This window comes from Lipophrys pholis (genome assembly GCF_963383615.2).
Source record: "Lipophrys pholis genome assembly, chromosome: 7".
NCBI classification, from domain to species: Eukaryota; Metazoa; Chordata; class Actinopteri; order Blenniiformes; family Blenniidae; genus Lipophrys; species Lipophrys pholis.
Genome location: NC_137638.1, coordinates 2,475,464 through 2,496,170, shown reverse-complemented (window position 1 = coordinate 2,496,170; position 20,707 = coordinate 2,475,464). Strand labels below are relative to the sequence as shown.

At 43.4% G+C, this 20,707-nt stretch overlaps 1 protein-coding gene across 2 annotated transcripts in view; it reads left to right on the top strand.

Annotated features, from left to right (window-relative positions):
- loxl2b (lysyl oxidase-like 2b) overlaps positions 1–20,707 on the top strand; it is a 37,589-nt gene that overhangs the window by 5,462 nt on the left and 11,420 nt on the right. For both annotated transcript variants that reach the window (XM_080467401.1, XM_080467402.1), the window contains exons 4-6: positions 12,345–12,556; positions 16,376–16,592; positions 18,878–19,061. In XM_080467401.1, coding sequence (XP_080323527.1) covers positions 12,345–12,556; positions 16,376–16,592; positions 18,878–19,061 — 613 coding nt within the window. The remainder of the gene's footprint in view (positions 1–12,344; positions 12,557–16,375; positions 16,593–18,877; positions 19,062–20,707) is intronic.

Sequence of the window (20,707 nt, the reverse complement as noted above, 5' to 3'; positions counted from 1 at the left end):
AACAAAAAAGAAAATGCAAATTTGCTCTTTAACAGCTCAGTCTTTTATCTTGATATATTTATATGCAATATAAATAGGGTGAAAGTCTGACTGATGTTTCATTGCACTTTGACACAATTTCCAGTATGAACAAAAAGTGTAATTAATCACGATTGACTCACAAAACTTATGTGATTAGCTAATTACCTTCGCCAATGAAATCTGGTTTGAGAAGGTTATGTTTCTGTCTGCATGTATTTATTTATTTATTGGTTTGTATGTATGTATGTATTTGACCAACTTTGTGCAAAAACTACTCACCCGAATTGCATGATTTGTCATCATCCAAGGACCAGTCGATTTGATTTTTGGACGTTAACGGCTACCCGTTTCCAAATAAATCCCTAAAAACTGCAAAGAAATGTCCCATACAAAGCGGATGACAGAGGCGCCTCGTGGAGGAGATCAGCATCTGTTGCCATGGTGACACTCCCTGCTCAGTGTTTCACACAGTGACGTAGCTACCTGACCTACCTAGTTGGCATCGATATGAGCTCTGGTCCTGCCAGACAAATTGAGCTGTTAGAGCCCCGCAGCTCGTTGACATGTCGGAGGGCGAACATACGTGATGCACCTGAACGCATCACTCAAAGCTGCGAGCTCCTGTGGTTACGACCAGACCAACATGGCGGCTGGGACACAAACTTTCTCTTTTATTACTGAAATAGTTCAGCGAAATGTATTTCTGAAAACATTTGAAGTGAGAAATAAGCCTTTCAGCTGAAAAGTTAAAACGCCTGCCGTGAGGGGGCGTGGCCTGAGAGCTCGACAGCTCCTTCTCGGAGTTTGAACTCTCCTGCCGGAAAAAAATGCTTTCATATCTCACATGTCACAGTCGAGCTTTTCTTCTTGTTCCTATGGGTTCTTACGGGAGTCTGCAGGGGCCTAAAAGCTTCCCAACTTGAGAAACACAACTTGAAGGCATTTATCAGGCTTTACACTGTTTCCCCCCGGAGGCACAAAGGCTTTGTATGACTTCTTCACAAATGCATCCATTCTCCCTCAAGACCTGGAAGCACTTTTTGATGTTTAAGAAAAGATAATCATTCCCCCTTTAAGTCTGCCCGCTGGGAGCGGAGACGTCCTCCTGACTTCCTGCACAGCGGTCTGCAGAGACAAAAGGTTGAGCGCAGTGCGGCGGGAGCGGTCTAGACGTCTGGAGTCAGGCGAGGATAACAGCTGAACGCCACACTCAGCTTTTCCATTCACGAGAACAAGTCACACGGGCCGCCGGCTCTGCCGCCCAGCACCCTTATCGTCTGCTGACTCGCCAGTGATGTCACGTTGTTTGCGGGGTTCTGGTGGCCTGAGGTGATGAGTGGGCTTCATCTAGAGGCACCGCCTGCTTCCCAGGTGACGGCGAGCTGAACACAATGAGCGACCGCACAGGAAATACCCAGAGCGTGAGCTAAGAGGGAGAAGAAACACGAGCTCCCGCACACACGTGCTGCAGCTGACCTTTGACATGTGCTCCGTTCTGTTTGGATGGAAAGAAAATCTTCTCGTTCAGAGCTCAGAAATAAAAACACGTGATGCTATAAATGTTTTCTTTTACAGTCTGAGGTTTGCGCGATTCTTTATATTTAGCAGCTGGATGGTAAACAACACTGACAGACTGCCGACGATGAGCTCTGTCACTGTTTACCACCCGCTCCTCTGCCACGTTTATTTACACAGTGTGTTTCCTCTGTTTGTGTGTGTGTGTGTGTGAGTGTGTGTGTGTGTGTGTGTGTGTGTGTGTGTGTCTGAGGGGGACTGTGGCTCTGCTGTTGATGCAGGAGTAACTGAGTATTCTTGAGGTGCGACCTGTGATGCTTTTCATTCCATTTTAAAATGTGAGGCTTATGAAATGTGGCGTTTGGCAGAAAGCTGCCAAAGTCCAACAGTGACCCAGTCAGGCTCCTCAACCTCATTTTTTATTTAGTTTTTTTAATATGATGTTTTATGGTCTTATTCTCTGCAAGGTGACCTTGGGTGACCTGAAACGCACCTCCAAATTAAATCTATTTTTTTTATTTTATTTTATTTTTTTTATTTTATTCTTTATTATTATTATTTTTTTTTTTTAATTTTAATTTTAATTTTATTTATTTATTTATTTATTTATTTATTTATTTATTTATTTATTTATTTATTTATTTATTTATTTATTTATTTATTTATTTTATTTTATTTTATTTTATTTTATTCAACACCAAGGAACGGATGAAAACAGCTGTTGGAAACTTGCGAGGACTGAGGGACATTCTGATTGGTTCACTGGGAAAAGTAAACTTAAGTGGGACACTGGAGCAGCACAGACAGATTCGTATTCATGGAGGAGGGTTGTGATTGTTTGAGCTATTTCTGGTGCGAATGTGCTCAACTGCTGGTTATTAAAAGATTTTTACAAGGAACAAAAATCGGTCTATAGCGTTGGTTTATTAGAGCAACACAATAGTGTATCTGTCAGTACTCAGTTCTCACAGTGAGGCCAAGATGGTCGGAGCCTTTTGTCCACCTTTGGTATTCATGACGTGCTCAGTTTGGTTCGTTTTTGAGCTTTGACAGGTAGCGATGAAAAGTTCTTTTTCTCTCACTGCTCTCTTTCCTCATGAGGAGGGTACAAGCAGCCATGAAGTCACCCCAAGCGGAGTTTCTAACTCCCATTTTCCTCTCGGTAGTCATATTTTCCCCTACGAGCCCTGGAGGTCAAATCTTCTGCTTTCTTCAACCATGTCGCGGTAAGGCATCATAAATCGCCCCGTCAGCCCTTCAGCGGGTTTGTACCGTGGATTACGACTCGGCTGCTCTGAACCGGTTTCATTTAATCATTTTGCTCGATGTTTTGTGTCTTTTTACCTCGGGGCATCGCAGTCTCATGCCGACGTTTAGCTTCTGGGATTCTTAAATAAAACACTCAATCTGAACATCAGCGTCAACGGACGAGCAGGAGTTGGACTAATGCAGGAAAATCTATGTTTTACTTCACAAAATAACACATTTAGAACATTAAATAGGAACTTAAGTCTGGATTAAGATGATATAATAGAGAAAGATCTGATTGATTCATTTTTGTGAGAGCAAGAAAAGCTAATAACGGCCTCCTGGAGAGACAGATTAAACAATATCCATTCTATGGAGAAAATCACAAGATTACAGATAAAAACAGACACAACCAATGACGTGGCTGGCAGAATGTTATGATCGGCTTTATTCCATTTGGAAAAGCCAAAATGATCCTGGCTGTTGTCACATTATTGGTTACTGTTTGTATTTGCACAGCCTAAAAAACTTATGACAAGCTAGAAGCTAGAAGTTTCCTTCAAATTGTGTTAATAAACATGATTTCTCACTTCTAATGCTCGTCCCTGGTTCCAAAGAAATACTTTCTCTTAAGTGGAACCAAACAAGCGCTCGTTGTTCTGCCGAGAAGAATTTTTACGCTAAATTACAGCCTGTTTTCTCAATTGCAGCTGCGTGTGCACAAAGATTTGTTTAAGCTGTTCAGACAGGCTGTAAATGTTTCATCTCTACCTGCGTCTTCTGCTCTGTAGGTGGTTTCTGTAATTCCAACAGATCAAGACACCGGCATACCTCAAAACGTGTGTGCGGCATATTATTGCAAATGGCAAGGAATCATGGGAACGTGTGGTTAGTGCTGCAGACAGTGGCTCTACTGTAGTAGATACAGTGCAATACTGTGAAAGGCAAAGGATCATGGGAGTCATGACTCTGAGGAGGCCGCCAGTGTTGTTATTGTTTATCTACACGCACATGTACAGAAGAACTATTTACCACGGCCATAGTGCACATGCACAGGAGCATTTCCACCGTCAACAAAAAGATGGGCCGGGATTGTTTCCAGAAAAACTTGTTTTTCGTTCCACCTTGGGAGCCGTTTCCTAAAAGTTGCATTTTCAGAGACCCTGAGCGCCGTTGTCGTCTATACAGACACTCAAAACACAACAAACGTTTTGCGTTCTCACTTGAAATCGCGTAAACGGGCCCTGAGAAATGACGCCCACTTCCCAGACCCTGCAACCACTCACCAAACCACTTCAGTTGCAACAGCCTATAAAAGCTCTTCATTTCCATTCGATCATTGTGTTTTTAATTCACACCCCAGTTTAGCTCAGTTGTCACAACTTTGTGCGACATCTGTTTTCACTGCAGCGGCCAAAGAAACCTCCTTTAATGGATTTGAAGCGAGGCGCCGCGCACTGCGAGGTAATATTCTCGGCATTAGGGAAACGCTTGGCTGCTTTAACAAATGATCCAGAGTTCACTCCACAGCTGGTGGATTCATCGATTCACAACACAAAACCTGGGAGTTAAGCAGAAACCTTTTAATGTCTTGAAAACCAGATAGTACCTTGAAAAAAAAAAAACTAGAAAAAAAAACGGAGTGAAATTCTGAGAAGCGGATGTGAGCGGCACCCTGTGTGTGAACCGGGGGTCTCGGTATGTCGTGGTGGATGTGAGGTGATTTCTGCTGGCAGAGCTGTCGAGGGTCTCAATGGGAACCACATGTTCCTGAGCGGTAAGGAACCGAGTCGCACAGGGGCTGATCTCTGTGTCGGAATGTCTGTGGGAGAATCGTTTCAATCCCGGAGCTTTCTGGTCGGAGTCCCGTTTCATACTATGTTTGGCATGAAACAGTCAAAAAGTGCAAAAAGAAATGTGGTCCCATCGATTGGAATCTGAGACTGGTGAAGAAGGAAAGTGTCGTTTGTTTTTACTCCTTTTCTGTTACAACGAACCTGGAATACAGAACCAGCAACACCTGAGTGAAAGGTTGAAGGGAGTCGTTGTGGATCCCTTCTCCAATCTCCGATTTTACTAAACATTTCAAGAAGCCAAACACCGGCAAACAAAAGCGTCTCGTATCAATTCACCAAAGCGGGAGTCTTCAAAATAAAAGTATAGGACAGTTTTTCGAGTCAGGTCAAGTACTGTGTCAAAACAATTATTAAGACGACGTCATCCAAGTTCCACCATAGGAGCCGTTTTCCATTTTCACATGAAAAACTTTGCGTTTCGTAAACTTGGCCGTGGACGAAGGGGTTCTGAGACCTCGGGTTGGGAACAATTGCTTTGAGGAGTAAAGTGATATTAAAGACTAAAAAGTTCGATTGAAGTTATTTTGGTGTGGTTAATGAAAGGAAGATGCTGTGACAAGAAAAAAACTGAAATGCCACTTTAATTGCAACAGAACAAAAATAAAAAGTGAACAGGAAGAAGCAGCAACAGAAACAAAATCAACAAACAGTCCTTAGAAACAGAAGCTAACATTTATGTAAGGCTCATACTGCTAATTGGAAGTACTGTGGATACAGGCGGAAGTTTGTGTTACGTACATTAAAGCTCAGGAAACAGGAGTTCAGGGTAATAGTAACAGAGCTGCGCTCCACTGGGGGAAAACTCCTGTTGGATGACGCTAATTCTAAAGCTACCAGAGCACTGACCGAGCAGAACAGACAGAAACAGCAGCTCTGCGGCTTCACATCTGTATTTAGATGTTATAAAAAGTAAAGAGCGATGATTTCACTAAAACTTCAACGACCCCAGTAAGATGTTACTCGCATTACTTCATACTCTACTCTTTCTTTAAAGTCCTACCTAGATTTAGCTCGTGGATTTCAAACACGTCATGTAATTGCACCTTTGGCTTTTACTGAATAAACTCTCTGATGTTTGCCGCCTTGAATCAAAGTATAGCGAGAATACACACTTTTTGTTCCACCTTCAGTCCGGTGAGGTCGTCAGGAAGCATTTTTAGTAACGTGGTTCCTAATAAGACGAGGGGAATGAAGAGAAATGACCTATAAATGCAGCTTGCGGTCACATTTGCCTGCTGCGTGGCAAAACTTAAGCTCACTTTATATTCTGGTAAATGCTGGTTTCTTTGACTGAATACAGTCATGGATTAATACTTTTATGGAGGACTTTATTGGTTTGCTCTTTTCTTTAATTTGCTTTGAAAACCTTGTTTAGGAGCATGTTTAGGTGATAAACTACATTGACCTTCTCTTATAACACATTTTATTTGATAGTCATTTCTTACAGCAGCATCATGAAGGACTGTACAGAAGAACGTTTTCAGATATCAAGGCCTAAATGTCATGTATGACTTTAACGCCACTGGACTGATTTTTTTTATTTGTTTTTGCCCTTAAATTGAAGCAGCCTGCAGAATGTTTCAGGAGCCGGCTTTGATGTGCGAATTCAGTGGATTACATCCAGAGTAAAATATTCTCATCTGGTTCTAATGAGCCTCTCAGTCTGCCAGCTTCTGGGGGCACACACAGTCAGTCAATCCTGATCCGATATACCGCTTTGCCCTGCGCTTTTTTCATGTCTTCCTGCCCCGGCGTGTGCTGGAGGATCCAAATAAATGGTCCGTCATGGAGCCCCTGCAGGGGTCTGATTATCATCCATTCACTTCAATCAGATGTGCTGCAGCCGTGAGCCGTGAGGATCGGGATTGAGAATCATTGGTCTAACACACAGTAATAAATATAAAATCCCATATCTCACAATCTCATTTATGTTAAGACCAGAACACCCCAAGACCAAGACCAGAGCATTTGAAGACCAAGACTTTGAAGCACTCATATTATGCAGCTTTTCAACTCTTCCACATGGCCTCATTGTTCCAAAAAACGCCATATTCAAAGTATATTTCTTCTCCTTGATTCTCCTCCATTTGAATATTGGATCATAGGAGCTGCATTCAGAATCTGCTGTGTCTGTGTGAGCTGGACTGGCTCCGCCCACACATGCCCATCTTGGGAAGAGGAGGAAGTACTTCCTCTCGTGGTGCCATGTGCCAGAGCAGAGCTTCCTAATTGTGGGAGGAGTCAAAGGGAGGGCCTACTTTGATTGGGATTGGCTAAACCCCCGATGACACTATATAGGGTTTGATTTCTGATCGGCTGGTTGGAGCAACACACTTTTTAAAAACTGAAACAAGCCAGGGAGAGAGAGGACAGACTGTCTTCACTTCTGGGGCGTCAGTCCAGGTATGGGGACGATTAGTACTGTTGGAAAACCTTTAGGAAGTGAATTTTGGATAATAGCCCTTTAAGTCAAGACCAAGACTTTAAGGTTTTGAGACCGAGCTCGACACCAAGACCTTCTCTGGTAATACAACACTAGTTTGGGGAGCAAATACTCGGATGTACAGAACCTGAAACAGGTGATCTAACATATAAAATCATGACCTCTCATTAGCGTTCGACAGCCTCTTGCTGATATACAGGCGTCATCAACATACAGTGATATTCTGAGAAGCTTGAAGGAGACTGTATTAAATTCTTTACCTGAAGATTTCAACCTTTTCTCAATCAAAACCAATGTTTCTACAAAATATTCAATCGATTTAGCTTCCACATACAGTTAGTGTAACTATACAGTATAATCCTGCTGGACAGAATTCACAGTTTCATCCTTTTTTTCTATTTTGTAGTTGTAATTTAACGTGACATGACAGCTGCACTACTGAGAGACAGGCGCTGATTCTTGAGCGTTTCTAGAGCACAGCAGCGCTTTTAATGAAGAAATCCTCCCGCAGTGACGGAAAATTTGAAACGGCGAGTCCCAGTTGAAGTATTTTCTCTTTTCTCCGTGTTGCAACAACTTGAGGCCCACTTCACCTTTCCTGGACAACTCCGTCCCACTAATGTCTTTTCCATCCGTACCACTTTTCCTCCCGCACAAGACTCAGGAAAGCCCCCCTCTTCCTCCCCCTCCTCTTTCTCCTCTTTCTCCTCCCTCCATCCAATCCCTGGAGTCGGCCAAAACTAGACACACATGTGAAATTCTTCTCTTTTTCTGGAAAACGTGCACGTGAGACACATCTGATCTGTAAACAGGAAATTAATTAGGAGAAATGAGAGGAATTAAAGACGCTTGAGACAAACGTGGAACAAGTTCAGTCTGACTTTGAAGTGACTTTAAAGTCCGACTGACAGTACAAGAAGGGGTTTTCTTTGGTTTTTGTTTTGTCACGTCTTCATGTATACCAATTCCTCCATACGAGCTCATCGTCGCCACGTTTCCAGTTAGCTACTCTCTCTCTCTCTCTCTCTCTCTCTCTCTCTCGCGCCGTGACTTCAGCCTTTCTGCAGTTTTACAGTACAAATCTCCGCCGTCCAGACCTCATCGCCTCTGACCGGCGTGATTAATGTGGTGATCTTTGAACAGAAATAGCAGAAACAGTGGTGATTTGTTGGTTTCACTCTGGTGGCATTCGCCCATCCTTTGGGAAGCCAATGCCAGTTGGAGGAACTCGCTCTTATTCATTATTTGATGTGTTCTTGGACGTATTTAAGAGGCTTCTGCATCAGCTCCATCTGCTTTCTGAAGAGACGTATCCCCCCCCGTAGCCAGTCTAAACTCGCTCCTGCACATTCAGCACGTAGCACTGCGTTGCTGCTGTGATTTATGAACCACAGGGATGTTTGTTTAACCCCTGAGAAAAAAAGTCCAAGAGGAAAGTCTCTGAGCTGATTGTTGACTGATTCCTGCTGCGTAATGAGTGAATCCCATTTCACACATTTTTTTTCAAGTCTGTTTTCTTGGTATAATGACTCCCGCTGTGTGTTTTAGTGCATTCCGCAGTAATTTGAAAGTTTTCGTAAAAGAATTGCAGAGTTTCCGGTTGAACTTGAAGCTGAACACAGAAAAATGTTCCAATGGCACCAAACAAATGTTTATTACGTCAACTTTGTTTGAGAAGAGAGATGCTGTCTCGGTCAGTTAGCGGCTATCTGTTAGCTGCTAACTGTTAGCTGCTATCTGTTAGCTGCACCGTCAGCTCCTGATTGTTAGCTGCTAATTGTTAGCTGCTGTTAGCGATCTGAAAAAGTTTTCCGTCCACACTGGAAATGAAAACTACTCAAAATGATGTAGTACGTATGCCAGGCCTATAGGCGGTGCTGTAACGCTGCCAAAAGAAATACACCAAAAACGGAGAAGTCGATAAATCCAACATGTGGCCTTATGAAAGCGACGAGCATCAGTAGCCTCTGCAGCTCGATGTTGTTGTGAAGTGACGCCGCAGAGAGGAAGGCGGGGTCATCAAGTTCAGAGGCGCGGCGATGACATCATCGTTTTCAGCTAATGTGCGTCTTGCGCATTCACATGTCAAATTTCTCCACTCTGGAACTCGTTTTCAAAACAACCCAGTTTTCAGGCTCCTAAAATGCAGTAAAATGAAACGTTGTTGTCGTGTGGACGGCGCATTGGACTCACTGTTAGCCGCCGTCTACTCAGGATGAGGCGCCGAGCGTTTCCACAGTGTGTTGTTTACACCCGTTTCCACGGCAACGGAGCCCAAGCGTTTTTCTAAAAAACTTTGGGAGCCGTTTTCAAATAGTTGCGTTTTCAGTGGCTCTGTTAAAAGAGTTTTTTTTTGTTTCTTTTTTAAAAACACTGAACGTGGTTGACAGGAGGAAGAATTTTACCAAACAATTGACTGCACGTTTCAAACAGTGACATTGTGTTATGATGTTATGAATCGAGCGCTTCCTCCAATCTCAACATCTGCTTTCCTAATGTGCTCATCCCCTCCGTCCAACTTTCACCGACGCCTCAGATTTATGAGACTCGCACAGAAACGACAGGAAGGCGAACAGCGTTTGTCCTTAAATCACCTTGTTTCTCTGCGAGGAGGTGATTTAAAGTGACGCTCTGCGTACTTTACTAGTTTTTAGCTGTACACCAGAGCGTGTCTCGTAAAGTCATCTGGCACTCGCTGAATGAAATGCTGACTTTTTTTTTTGGGGGGGGAGGCTCAAACCGTGCCTGATAAATATATGTATCGTCTCCTGGCAACCGGATAAACTATGTTTACCCAGCTGATTGCTAACTGTGCAGTTTACAGTAATCAGAGGTTTTTGTTTTATGGTTTTTTTTCTGCCCGTTGCTTTTTGGTTGGAAACAGCTGCTGGAAACGGCAGTAATAACAGCCAGGGCTGCAAACGTGACTGTAAAAATGTCGGGCTGTAATATGTACAAAAAAAACAAAAAACAAAAAGCGGCGTTGCAAATATGTCTCCGTCGACTCACTTTCTCATGTTTTGCCCTTCCTTATGTGAAGCCTCACAGAGCGTGGCTGGAGGATAATCACAGTGCGCCGCTCAGCTGTTTGATGATAGACATTAACCGTTGTCGCATTACGTCTTCCATTAAGTTTAATGGCTTGCCTCCGTGTGGTTTGTGTATCAGGAAATATCGCGAAAACGCAGGTCCGTATTAAAGAAAGTCAACATAATGCATCTTTATCCAAGCAGAATTTATTCATCTGAAGCTCTACCTTCACCCTTTGTCCTTTTACATGTCGTGCAGCACACGTTTTTACACGACAACGTTTTAAGTGAAAACGCAAAACTTTCATTAGGTTTTGGGTGTCTGCTTATGTGAACATCTGGAAAAGCAACTTTTTGATAACGACCCCAAATTTGGAAACTTTCTCAAAATGCTCTGTCTCCATGGAAACGGTGGAAACGCTGGTACTGACAGCAGATTCGAGAACTCCGAGCATTCCCACTTCCCGGTTTCCATTAAATGCACCGTAACAAGAAAACGGTGGAAAGAATTATAGAAAACTTGTTGGTTTTAGGCAAGAAAATAATTCCTAGTTACCCGAAACACAAAGAAAACCGCCTGATCAAAGCAAAACATTGACGTGTCTGGCAGAAAAAGGAAACTATAAGCATAAAGAGAGTCAAACATTGAGGAAGCCTCACAAGTTACACATGAACACATAACAAAAGAAGGATCAACCTAAAAAAAGTTTTTAATGCAATAAAAGCCAAACATTGAGTTTAAAGATGATTTGAATATTTCATAACTTTCCCACTTCCCAGTTGTTCATAATAACAACAGAACATGAACCAAAACTTGGACATTATTGGCAGGAAATGCCAAAACTATGAGAACTAGAGCTACACTCGGTAGAGCGCCACCAACCCCATATTTGTTTGCGGAATTGAGTTAGCATTGCTTGCATGTTAGCCATTAGCTCATATCGATGCAAACTAGCTTGGTCAGGTAGCTACATCACCGTGTCAAAAACTCTGAGCAGGGAGCGTCTCCATGGCAACAGACACTGATCTCCTTTGACCTCCATGAGGTGCCTCTCTGATACGCTTTGTATAGGACTTTTTTTGGGGCAGTTTTCGGGGATTGAATCACAAACGATTTGCCGTTGACATCCTAAAATCTAATTGTTTGGTTCTTGGATGATGACGAATCATCCCTGAACATTTCATCCAATTCGGGTGTGTAGTTTTTGCGAAAGGTTCGTAAAATATACAAACCAATAAATTAATAAAACAAACAAATAAAAAAATGAAAAATAAAAAATAACTGTATACATACATACATACATACATACATACATACATACATACATACATACATACATACATAAATACACGCAGATGAAAACATAACCTTCTCGGCCAACTTTGTGGAGTCAATCAGCTTTCGTTGATGAAGGTTGTAAATAAATAAATAAGTAAATAATCAAATAAATAAATAATGTAATAAAGATACTTTAAGAACTGAAAGGATCAACCAAAACTTCAAGGAAGGAAAAACAATGAGCGTAGAGTATAAAAACACAACATATTGATGAAGTCGGAACCCAATGAATGCACTGTAACAAGAAAGCAGTGCTAAGGAACATAGAACATTGTTAAGTTTCGGGTAAGAAAAGCAAAAATATGGAGCTCAAGGAGGCGTAAAAAGTGCAACTTTCCCACTTCCCAAATACTCCGAATGTTTGAGTGTGAAAGTTTGTGTCTCTGTGTGGTTGGATGATGATGATGTAAACGCTATATTTTGTGGAGGGGGGGGGGGGGGGGGGGGGGCAGTTTCCTAATTGCCGGTTGCTGCTGTGCGCTCACAAGGCTGCGTCTGTGCAATTTTCCCCACACTTCAACGTGTCGCACGTGTGGTTGCCATGGAAACGTGTTTGACACCTAACAGTTTGCCGAGGCGGGCGGTCGCGGCCTTTAAAAAAAAAAAAAAGAAGCATTAATCGGTTATTCCACTGTAGAAATATTTGAGCAATCTCGAGGAGAGTTACGAGGCGGGCTGAGCAGCTGTGGTGGCTGCTGTGCCCGGGTGGGGGGTGGCGGGGGTGGGGGTGGGGGGGGTGGGGTTACGTCACGTAAGACATTTCAACCTGCACGTTGCAGAGAAATTAATCAAAATGTTCAGGTACTTCACATTGAGATATTTGATGGTGAGTACGAGCGAGTGCGTCTCCAGACGTTTTCGTTGACGTGTTTCTCTCCCCGTGTCGTCCACAGAACATGGACATCCAAGTGGAGGACGTGCGCATACGGGCCATCCTGTCGTCGTACCGCAAGCGCATCCCGGTGACCGAAGGCTACGTGGAGGTGAAGGACGGCGGCAAGTGGAAGCAGATCTGCAACGCGGAGTGGACCGAGTTCAACAGCAGAGTCATCTGCGGCATGTTCGGCTTCCCCAGCGAGAGGAAGTACAACGCCAGAGTCTACAAGTGAGTGTGTGTGTGTGTGTGTGTGTGTGTTGTGTGTGTGTGTGTGTGTGTGTGTGTGTGTGTGTGTGGTCCGAGCAGGAGGTCACCGGACAAGAAATCCACAGTCTCCTTCAGGAGAGTTTGTGACGCTGCGGCTGCTCGGTAGAATCTTGATCTATTCTCCGCCTGTTTCTTGGTGATCACATGTTGAGGCTGCAGTCCTGCTGCCTCCGATGGCTGCGTGAGATTAAGCACGCTCGGGCTTTTCTTGACAGGCGCTTTACAAATTGCTACCAAAACACGAAGCAGCTCCAGCGAGGAACATGAGCTCCATCAACCTGGAAATTATTCTAACTGAAAACCCATGTGTGTGTGTGTGTGTGTCCAATCAAGCATTCGGGTTCAATCACAAGAGTGAATGATGAGGCTCAAACTAGTTCCATAGATCTATTCAAAGTTTCCACCACGGCTGCACAATCTATTAGTTAAACATGCAGTATGCAAACATTTTTTGATTAGCGATACTACTTGATTTGGGATTATTATAAACACGTACGTCGATGATGTTCATGTTCTTGCACTCGGATTTGTTCTACTCACAGTGCTCTTTCTCCCGCTTTGCTCTTGTTTTCTACCGTGTGCTTGTCTGTAGTTTCCATGAGCAGCATTTCTGATCTTTGTGTATAAAAAGAAAATAGGGCGGGAAATCGATATATTTTTTTTCAAATAAAGCTATTGCACATTATTTGTGTTTTCCACATTCCGTTGTTGTGTTAAAGGACACCTAAATGCAACTAAAGTTTTCAGTTTTTGCTTGAAAACGTTGCGTAAACGCGGCATTAATTGCTTTGAGATATACTAGCATTGCTCATATTTTCCAAAATTACGATCGTAAAGTGCAGAGGAGCCACTAAATGTGAAAAAGGTCTAAGTGCAGAGCTTTGAAAATGAAGAAATCTGTCTTGCAGGTTCTTTAAAGGGCTCATGTTATACAAAATTCACTTTCCAGCAGTACTAATCGTCCCCACACCTGGACTGACGTCCCAGAAGTGAAGACAGTCTGTCCTCTCTCTCCATGGCTTGTTCCAGGTTTTAAAAAGTGTGTTGCTCCAAGCAGCCAATCAGAAATCAAACCCTATATAGTGTCATCGGGGGTTTAGCCAATCACAATCAAGGTAGGCTCCTCCCTTTGACTCCTCCCACAATTAGGCAGCTCTGCTCTGGCACATGGCACCACGAGAGGAAGTACTTCCTCCTCTTCCCAAGATGGGCATGTGTGGGTGGAGCCAGTCCAGCTCACACAAGACACAGCAGATTCTGAATGCAGCTCCTATGATCCAATATTCAAATGGAGGAAAACCAAGGAGGAGCTAGAAACTTTGAATACTGAAGGTTTCTGGACCAACAAGACCACGTGAAAATGTTATAAAGCTGGACAATATGACTCTTTTAAGATGTTTGTTTCTCAAATTCGGTTTTGTTGAAGTTAAAAACAAAGATCTCAGCCTAAAAACCTACATATAAGTTTAATTCTTTAACTGTCTTAAACAGTGGTTCAGGTTGCAGCAGTAGGAACCAGTTTCCCCCCCTGCCATGGGCTCAGCAGTGACCCTGGTTCAGCCTGAGCTGAAGGTTTTACTCCGGAGCTCCAGAGCAGAGACGAACTGCTGGTTATGAAACGACGGTGCCTCCCGGCTCCGCGTCAGCACAAATGTTCAAACCTGTAAAAGCTTCAGCGCACGTTTGACTGGCGCTGCAGCGGCGAGCTGACACGTCGATGGAAAGTGAGGCAGCAGTGCTGTGGTTACCTAAAGCGGAGGAGTCCTGCAGCACTGCCAGACAGTAAATTCAAGGTTAACTCCGGAAGCTGGAAGTTTTTATGGTACACCGCCGTTAACCCGCGGTTGCTTGGCTGCCAGCTTCCTCATGTAAGCAACATTTACGTCGCTCGGCAGTTTCTGCAACGTTACGAAAGCTTCGGGGAATGCAAGGAGTCGGGCGAACATAAGATTCATTTTGAGTGTCAATGGCTCTTTGCTTGGACGTCAGTTGAGATAAATTAACCAAACATTTTTACTGAGATTGGCCGAGAAGGTTGTGTTTTCGTCTGCGTGTATTTATTCATTGGTTTGTATGTATGTATGTATGTATTTGAGCAACTTTTCACAAAATCTACTCGCATGAATTGCATAAAATTTTCAGGGTTGATTTGTCATCATCCAAGGACAAATCGATTAGATTCTGGGACGTTAACGGCGAACCGTCTTTGAAATAATCCCCCCAAAAATGAAAAAATTTCCCATTCTTCTCCTTTAATTCCATCACACTCAAGCCCCGCCCACTCGAGCCAAATGATCTTTTCTTTCTCCCCGGCGTTCCTTAAAAATTCCGTCCACACGTCACTATGAACACGTCACTATGAACACGTAGTACATAAGCCAGGCCTTCAGGGGTGTTCAGCTGTGACACCAACAACGCAGAAGAAGACACGGAGCACAACATAGAAATTCAGAAGTAGACTCCTTCTCATAGACTATATATAACTCCGAGTTGTATAGGTCTATGCTCCTACTCCGGGACATTTAAGTGAACTGGTGTTCTCGTGTGGATGGCCTCTACGTTTTCTTTGAAATGTTCCAGTAATAATATCACTAATACATCTCCCAGAAAGAATGGCAACCTCTCCGTAACCTGGTAGCTGAGCCGTTTCCATAGCGACAAGTCACATTTCTCACAGTGATGTAGCTACCTGACCAACCAAGTTAGCATTGATATGAGCTAATGGCTATCATGTTAGCGATGCTAACTCGGTTATTCAAACAAATGAGACGTTGATGAAGATCTGGACTCTACCGAGTGTAGTTCTAGTTTTGGACTGTAGGAGGAAGAATTCCTAAAGTTGGGGTGTGAAACTCAACTTTTCTGAACTTTTCTGAATCACTGCTCCTTCGCTTGCGCCGTAGTAAATAGTTCTTCTGCTCATGTGCGAGTAAACGCACAATAACAACGATACCGGAATGGCAATTCATCCTGTTGGTCTTTCACTACAAGAACAACCAACAGCACCAACGTGTGGCCCGGCATGCTAACTACATCATTTTCAAAACGTTACCGTGTGAACGGGAAACTTTTCTGCAAGGAAAACGCTTAAATCATGCGTTTTGACGTGGTCGTGTTCGAGGCCTAAATTTTATTAAAATTTTTCCGACACAATATTTTTGTTTAACATTTCACATTAAAATACGGCTTCTTAGATATATTTTGTCACTCAGTCATGTTGACAATTATTTGCTGTACAAACACCTTTCCATTTCACGTTGCGTTATATTTACCAATGCGTACACAACAAAAAAGAAAAAAACACACAAAATCAGAACAAACATCTTATCGAAACATAATCTGCCAAAATTAATGTTGGATGTTTCAAATATTTGTGAGTTTTAAGTGTTATTTGAGTTAAAAATGAACGCATTTAGAGAGTGTTCTCATTTGGAGTCTGCATTTACCCCAGTTTCTCCACGTTGTCGCTCTATTATATCCAGATCTTTAATACACAGAACGAATGGCCTCCATATACACTCACAAACATGCTGCGTTAACTTTATTATATATTTTCCTCTCTAATGGAAACCAACTGTCCCGTCTACTGTGTTACAGTCGGTCTGTGAATATTTTTCCAAACCAAAGTTCTTTTTTCGTGAAGCGCACTGAGATCCATGAATATTGGTTAATTATTTTATATATATTCTTTAAATTCCAAGCTCTATTCCAAACATGAAGTAGCCTAACTTCAATGCCTTCCAACTGGTTTGTGTTGATTTTTCGTTCCTTCTCCTGCAGGATGTTCGCTCGCAGGAGAAAGCCCTCCTACTGGGACTTCTCCGTCAACTGCACCGGCACCGAGGCTCACTTGTCCAGCTGCAAACTGGGCCAGGTCACGTCGGCCAAGTCCAACGGGAGCTGCAGCGAAGGCCTGCCGGTGGTGGTGAGCTGCGTCCCCGGCAGAGCCTTCGCCCCGACGCCAATGACGGGATTCAGGAAGGCCTTCAGACAAGAGGTAAAGAAACAGTAAAGTGCACTAACCGAGACTGTAAACAACGCCGACGTAGGAAATATCTGCTCGGGCTCAGCAGTTCAGCGGCTGTAATGTCAAGTGGAGGAGGGACGTTCAGCCAGGAGGGACGTTCAGCCAGGAGTGACGCCGTGGAGATCCGACGTTTCAAAATATGTTCGTCTCGGAGTCACAAAGCAGGAAAAAAAACAACTTGTGTTAATTCTGTGTGCCTGTCTCTTTAAGAGGGGAGGTGCAAAGATTACCATTAATTAATTAATATTTTTCCTTCCTTCGCCACATAACTAGTCAGTAAATTGGGAATTGTCTGTTTCTGTTATCGATTCAGCAGACCTTTTCCACAAAATTTCTTCTCCTGTTCCTCTTTAACATCCGTGAGCGTGGCGTCCGGGTTCAGTCACTCCAGCTGCTCGAAAAGCTGCAAACTTTTCTTGTTCTTCATTTTCGTTAGATAAAGATAGAACGCTGCAGGACACTGTCGGTTAATAAATCTCAGCGACAGACGCAGGGGATCGTTTCCTGAGTCAATCTGCGCTCAGGTTTCTGAATCCGGGATGGAAACTATGATGATCTCTTTCTTTCTGACACGTTTCTCTGCGCGATGCTTTTTTTTTTTTCAATCGCGGGCTGAAAGACGCCCTGTGGAGTTTCCCTGGAAACAAACAAGAAATTACACTCAGATTCACTCTGATCCAATAAAACCGCTGGAGGTCAAAGAGACGGGCCTCTTTCCTGATTTTTTTTATTAAACTTCCCTGCTTCTAATTTTCTTCTTCACCTTCGTTCAGGTACCTCAAAACATCTTGAGGAGGTATTTTATCATCTTGTGAATCTCTTCACCAGATGTGCGTTACATAACCGTCTTCAGATTGTGTGCAGCCTTCAGGCAGCGGTGACGTTTACATTCCTTTAACCTAAAGCTTCACTCTGCCGTGGTTTTCTGCTCCTTAAAGGTTCTTTGGCGACCGGCGTTGAAAACAGGAACAAAAGACATAAACTGGTAAATTACGAGCACAATGATTCGAATTTGGAATCAGGCGCTTTTTTTATGCTGTTATGAGTGATGTTATAAAAAGAAAAGACGCGAGTGACGGTGTGTGGAGATCCGGCAGGTGGGACTCCTTTCTTAAAGTCCTTTTACAACGTCAACGTCTCCTGCTGGTTCCACAACAAGTGTAAAGGCGAAGCAACCAGCGCCGACGCAACAGAGTCCGGCCTCTTCCCTTCCTAGATCAATACCATACGACAAAAAAAAGTCCAAAACATTAGGAGACAACGCCTGCGTTGTTTATTCAAGTGAGAGAAGAAAAGAAAAAAAATGACAATTTCATGATTGTGCCGTTTGATTGATACTGTTTTGTCAAATTTCACTTTGTTGTGATTTCCCCCTTATTGAATCCAAGTTGAATATTAGTATATATTAATATATATATATATGAAGCAATGTTGAATGCAGATTTGATAAATATGTACAACCGAAATATATACAAAAATAGAGAAAATAGAAAATGACGTGAACATTATATAAACCATCATATTGCAAAGTGTCGGATCTTCGTCTGTCCTCGAGGAACTTTGTGTTTTTGTTAATGTTTAGAATGTATTGTTCTCTGCCGAGCGTGTGTGTGTGTGTGTGTGTGTGTGTGTGTGTGTGTGTGTGTGTGTGTGTGTGTGTGTGTGTGTGTGTGTGTGTGTGTGTGTGTGTGTGTGGTTTCATTACAAAAAAAACAAAACAGCACCGACTAGTGGACCTACATGCTAACTACATGATTATCAGTGTTTCTGTGTAAACGGACGTTGTTTTCAAAACGTCGCCGTGTAAATGCAAAAACTTCCCTGATAGAAGAATCGTAAAAAAACCCGATGCGCTTTCGCTTGAAACGTTGTCGCGTTAACGAAGCCCGAGTTTCCTAAACTTTTGAGAGTCGGCGCGTCACACTCCGCCGTCACGCCGTGAAGCGTCTCGGCTGGACGAAGACGTGATCCGGCGGCCACACATGAAGAGTAACAGCATTTCATCCTGGGAACACAAGTCGCAGCGCGACAGATGAAACTGTTTAGATGAAACACTTCCAGTTTATCCAAACAGCTAATAGCAGACCAGCATTAACAGGCCGGTCCCATAAACACACCGACCCACCCAGTCGTCTCCCGACACGTCCAACGTCTTCCAGTTTCACTGTGCTACTTTCAACAAGTCAAATATGTGGTTTTCTCCTCTTCTTTCACTTTTCCGTCACTCCACAACGTCTGGTTTTTGTCCTCTTCAGCAACCGCTGGTGCGTCTCCGCGGCGGGGCCATCGTGGGCGAGGGCCGGGTGGAGGTGTTGAAAAATGGAGAGTGGGGCACCATCTGCGACGATAACTGGAACCTGCTGTCGGCCACCGTGGTTTGTCGGGAGCTGGGCTTCGGCACGGCCAAGGAGGCGCTGTCCGGAGGCCGCCTGGGACAAGGTGACGCCGGGGCTCTCCCTTCCTTTTCTCTGAACCGACCCTCTCTTCCAGGCAGTCCTGAGAACCGTGCTCAGCGTTCTGGGAAAGACTGACTTGAAGGAAGGGACCGTGAAACATAGACGATTGCATAAAAAAAAAAACCTCTATAAGAGTAAAGAAAGAAAAGGAACGAGCTGAGACTAATTATAACGTTGATCCTCCCGTCCTGTGCCAGTGAGCTGAGAATGACAGTCTTTATAGCTGGAACAAATGTCTATGTATATTTCCTCCGAGGCGTGGGGTGGGAGGTTGTGACCATCGGGTAGAACCGCACGCCCAGGGACTGTAATTCAAACTGTTCCTTCTCATATGATGATGTGACCAGACGGTTGTGAAACCAGTGTTCGTGTTATGTAAGGCTGCAGGTAGACGACGTTACTGCTTATTGTGCTTTTGAGATTTATATTGTATAGTGCAGCATTTAGAAATTTTTTTGATTATTCAAGCCTAGGTCTGATCCTGTCCGCCGTCCAGCAGGAGGCTCAGGGTCCCCAGATAACGTCCAGTGTGTTGTCTTAACCTTTGTTGTATCTGGTTTTGTTATATCTCACCTAACGAAGTCGGCCGAGCATGTTAAGTTGTCGTCCGCGTGTATTTACTTGTTTATTGGTTTGTATGTATTTTACCACCAAAATACTCACCTGAATCGCTTCAGGGATGATTTGTCATCATCCAAGAACCAATTGATTCGATTTTAGGGCGTTAACAGCAAAACTTGTCCGAATAAATCCCAAAAACTGTGAAAATATTTCCCATGCAAAGCGGATGAGAGATGGAGGAGATCAAAGGAGATCAGCGTCTGTTGCCATGGAGACGCTCCCTGCTCAGTGTTTCACACAGTGACGTATCTACCTGACACGCTAGTTAGCATCGCTATGAGCTAATGGCTAACATGCTAACTTAGTTCCACAAACAAATGTGGCGTTGGTGAAGGTCTGCGCTCTACCGAGTGTAGCTCTAGTTGTATCTTGTCTCGTGTTTTGTCTTTTATTATCTCGTCACGAACTCGAACGTGCCGGGGGCCTCGGCTCTTTTTCGACCAACTTAATACTCCACTGTCTTCTTTAGCGACACACAATATATTATAATTTGATGGTGACATTTGTTGGGTTTTTAAAGCAACAGAAGCTTGAACCAATCAAAACACTGCAAACCCAGTCGTGATTCTAAGTAGGATTTTAAGCACAAGTGATATTTTTAATCACGTGGTAGATAATTCCAACAAGAAGATATTGATGGTCGACGGTTCAAACTAATGAGTTTTAGGTTCACATGTGGGAAAGTGAAGTTTGTGTCATTCTCAGGGTTAATGACGGAGGGTTGGAAAGAAGGTCTCTCATTTTATTGAGTTCTTTTCAAAGGAAGACGTCCAGTTTGGGGCTTCGCCGGCGGAGTTATATAACTGGTTGGGAGGTTTACAACAGGAAAAATGGGTTTGGAGGACGGGACCCCCTCAGACAAACCCCACTGACCCACTTCTAAATGAGCTGCAGCTGCGAGATCTCCTTTTTCACCAAAACAGTTATCAGGGGGGAAAAAAGTCTGTGCAACACTAACAAGAAGAAAAAAAACTGAAAAAAAAAAAAAGAGGGGGGTGTTTTTCCTTT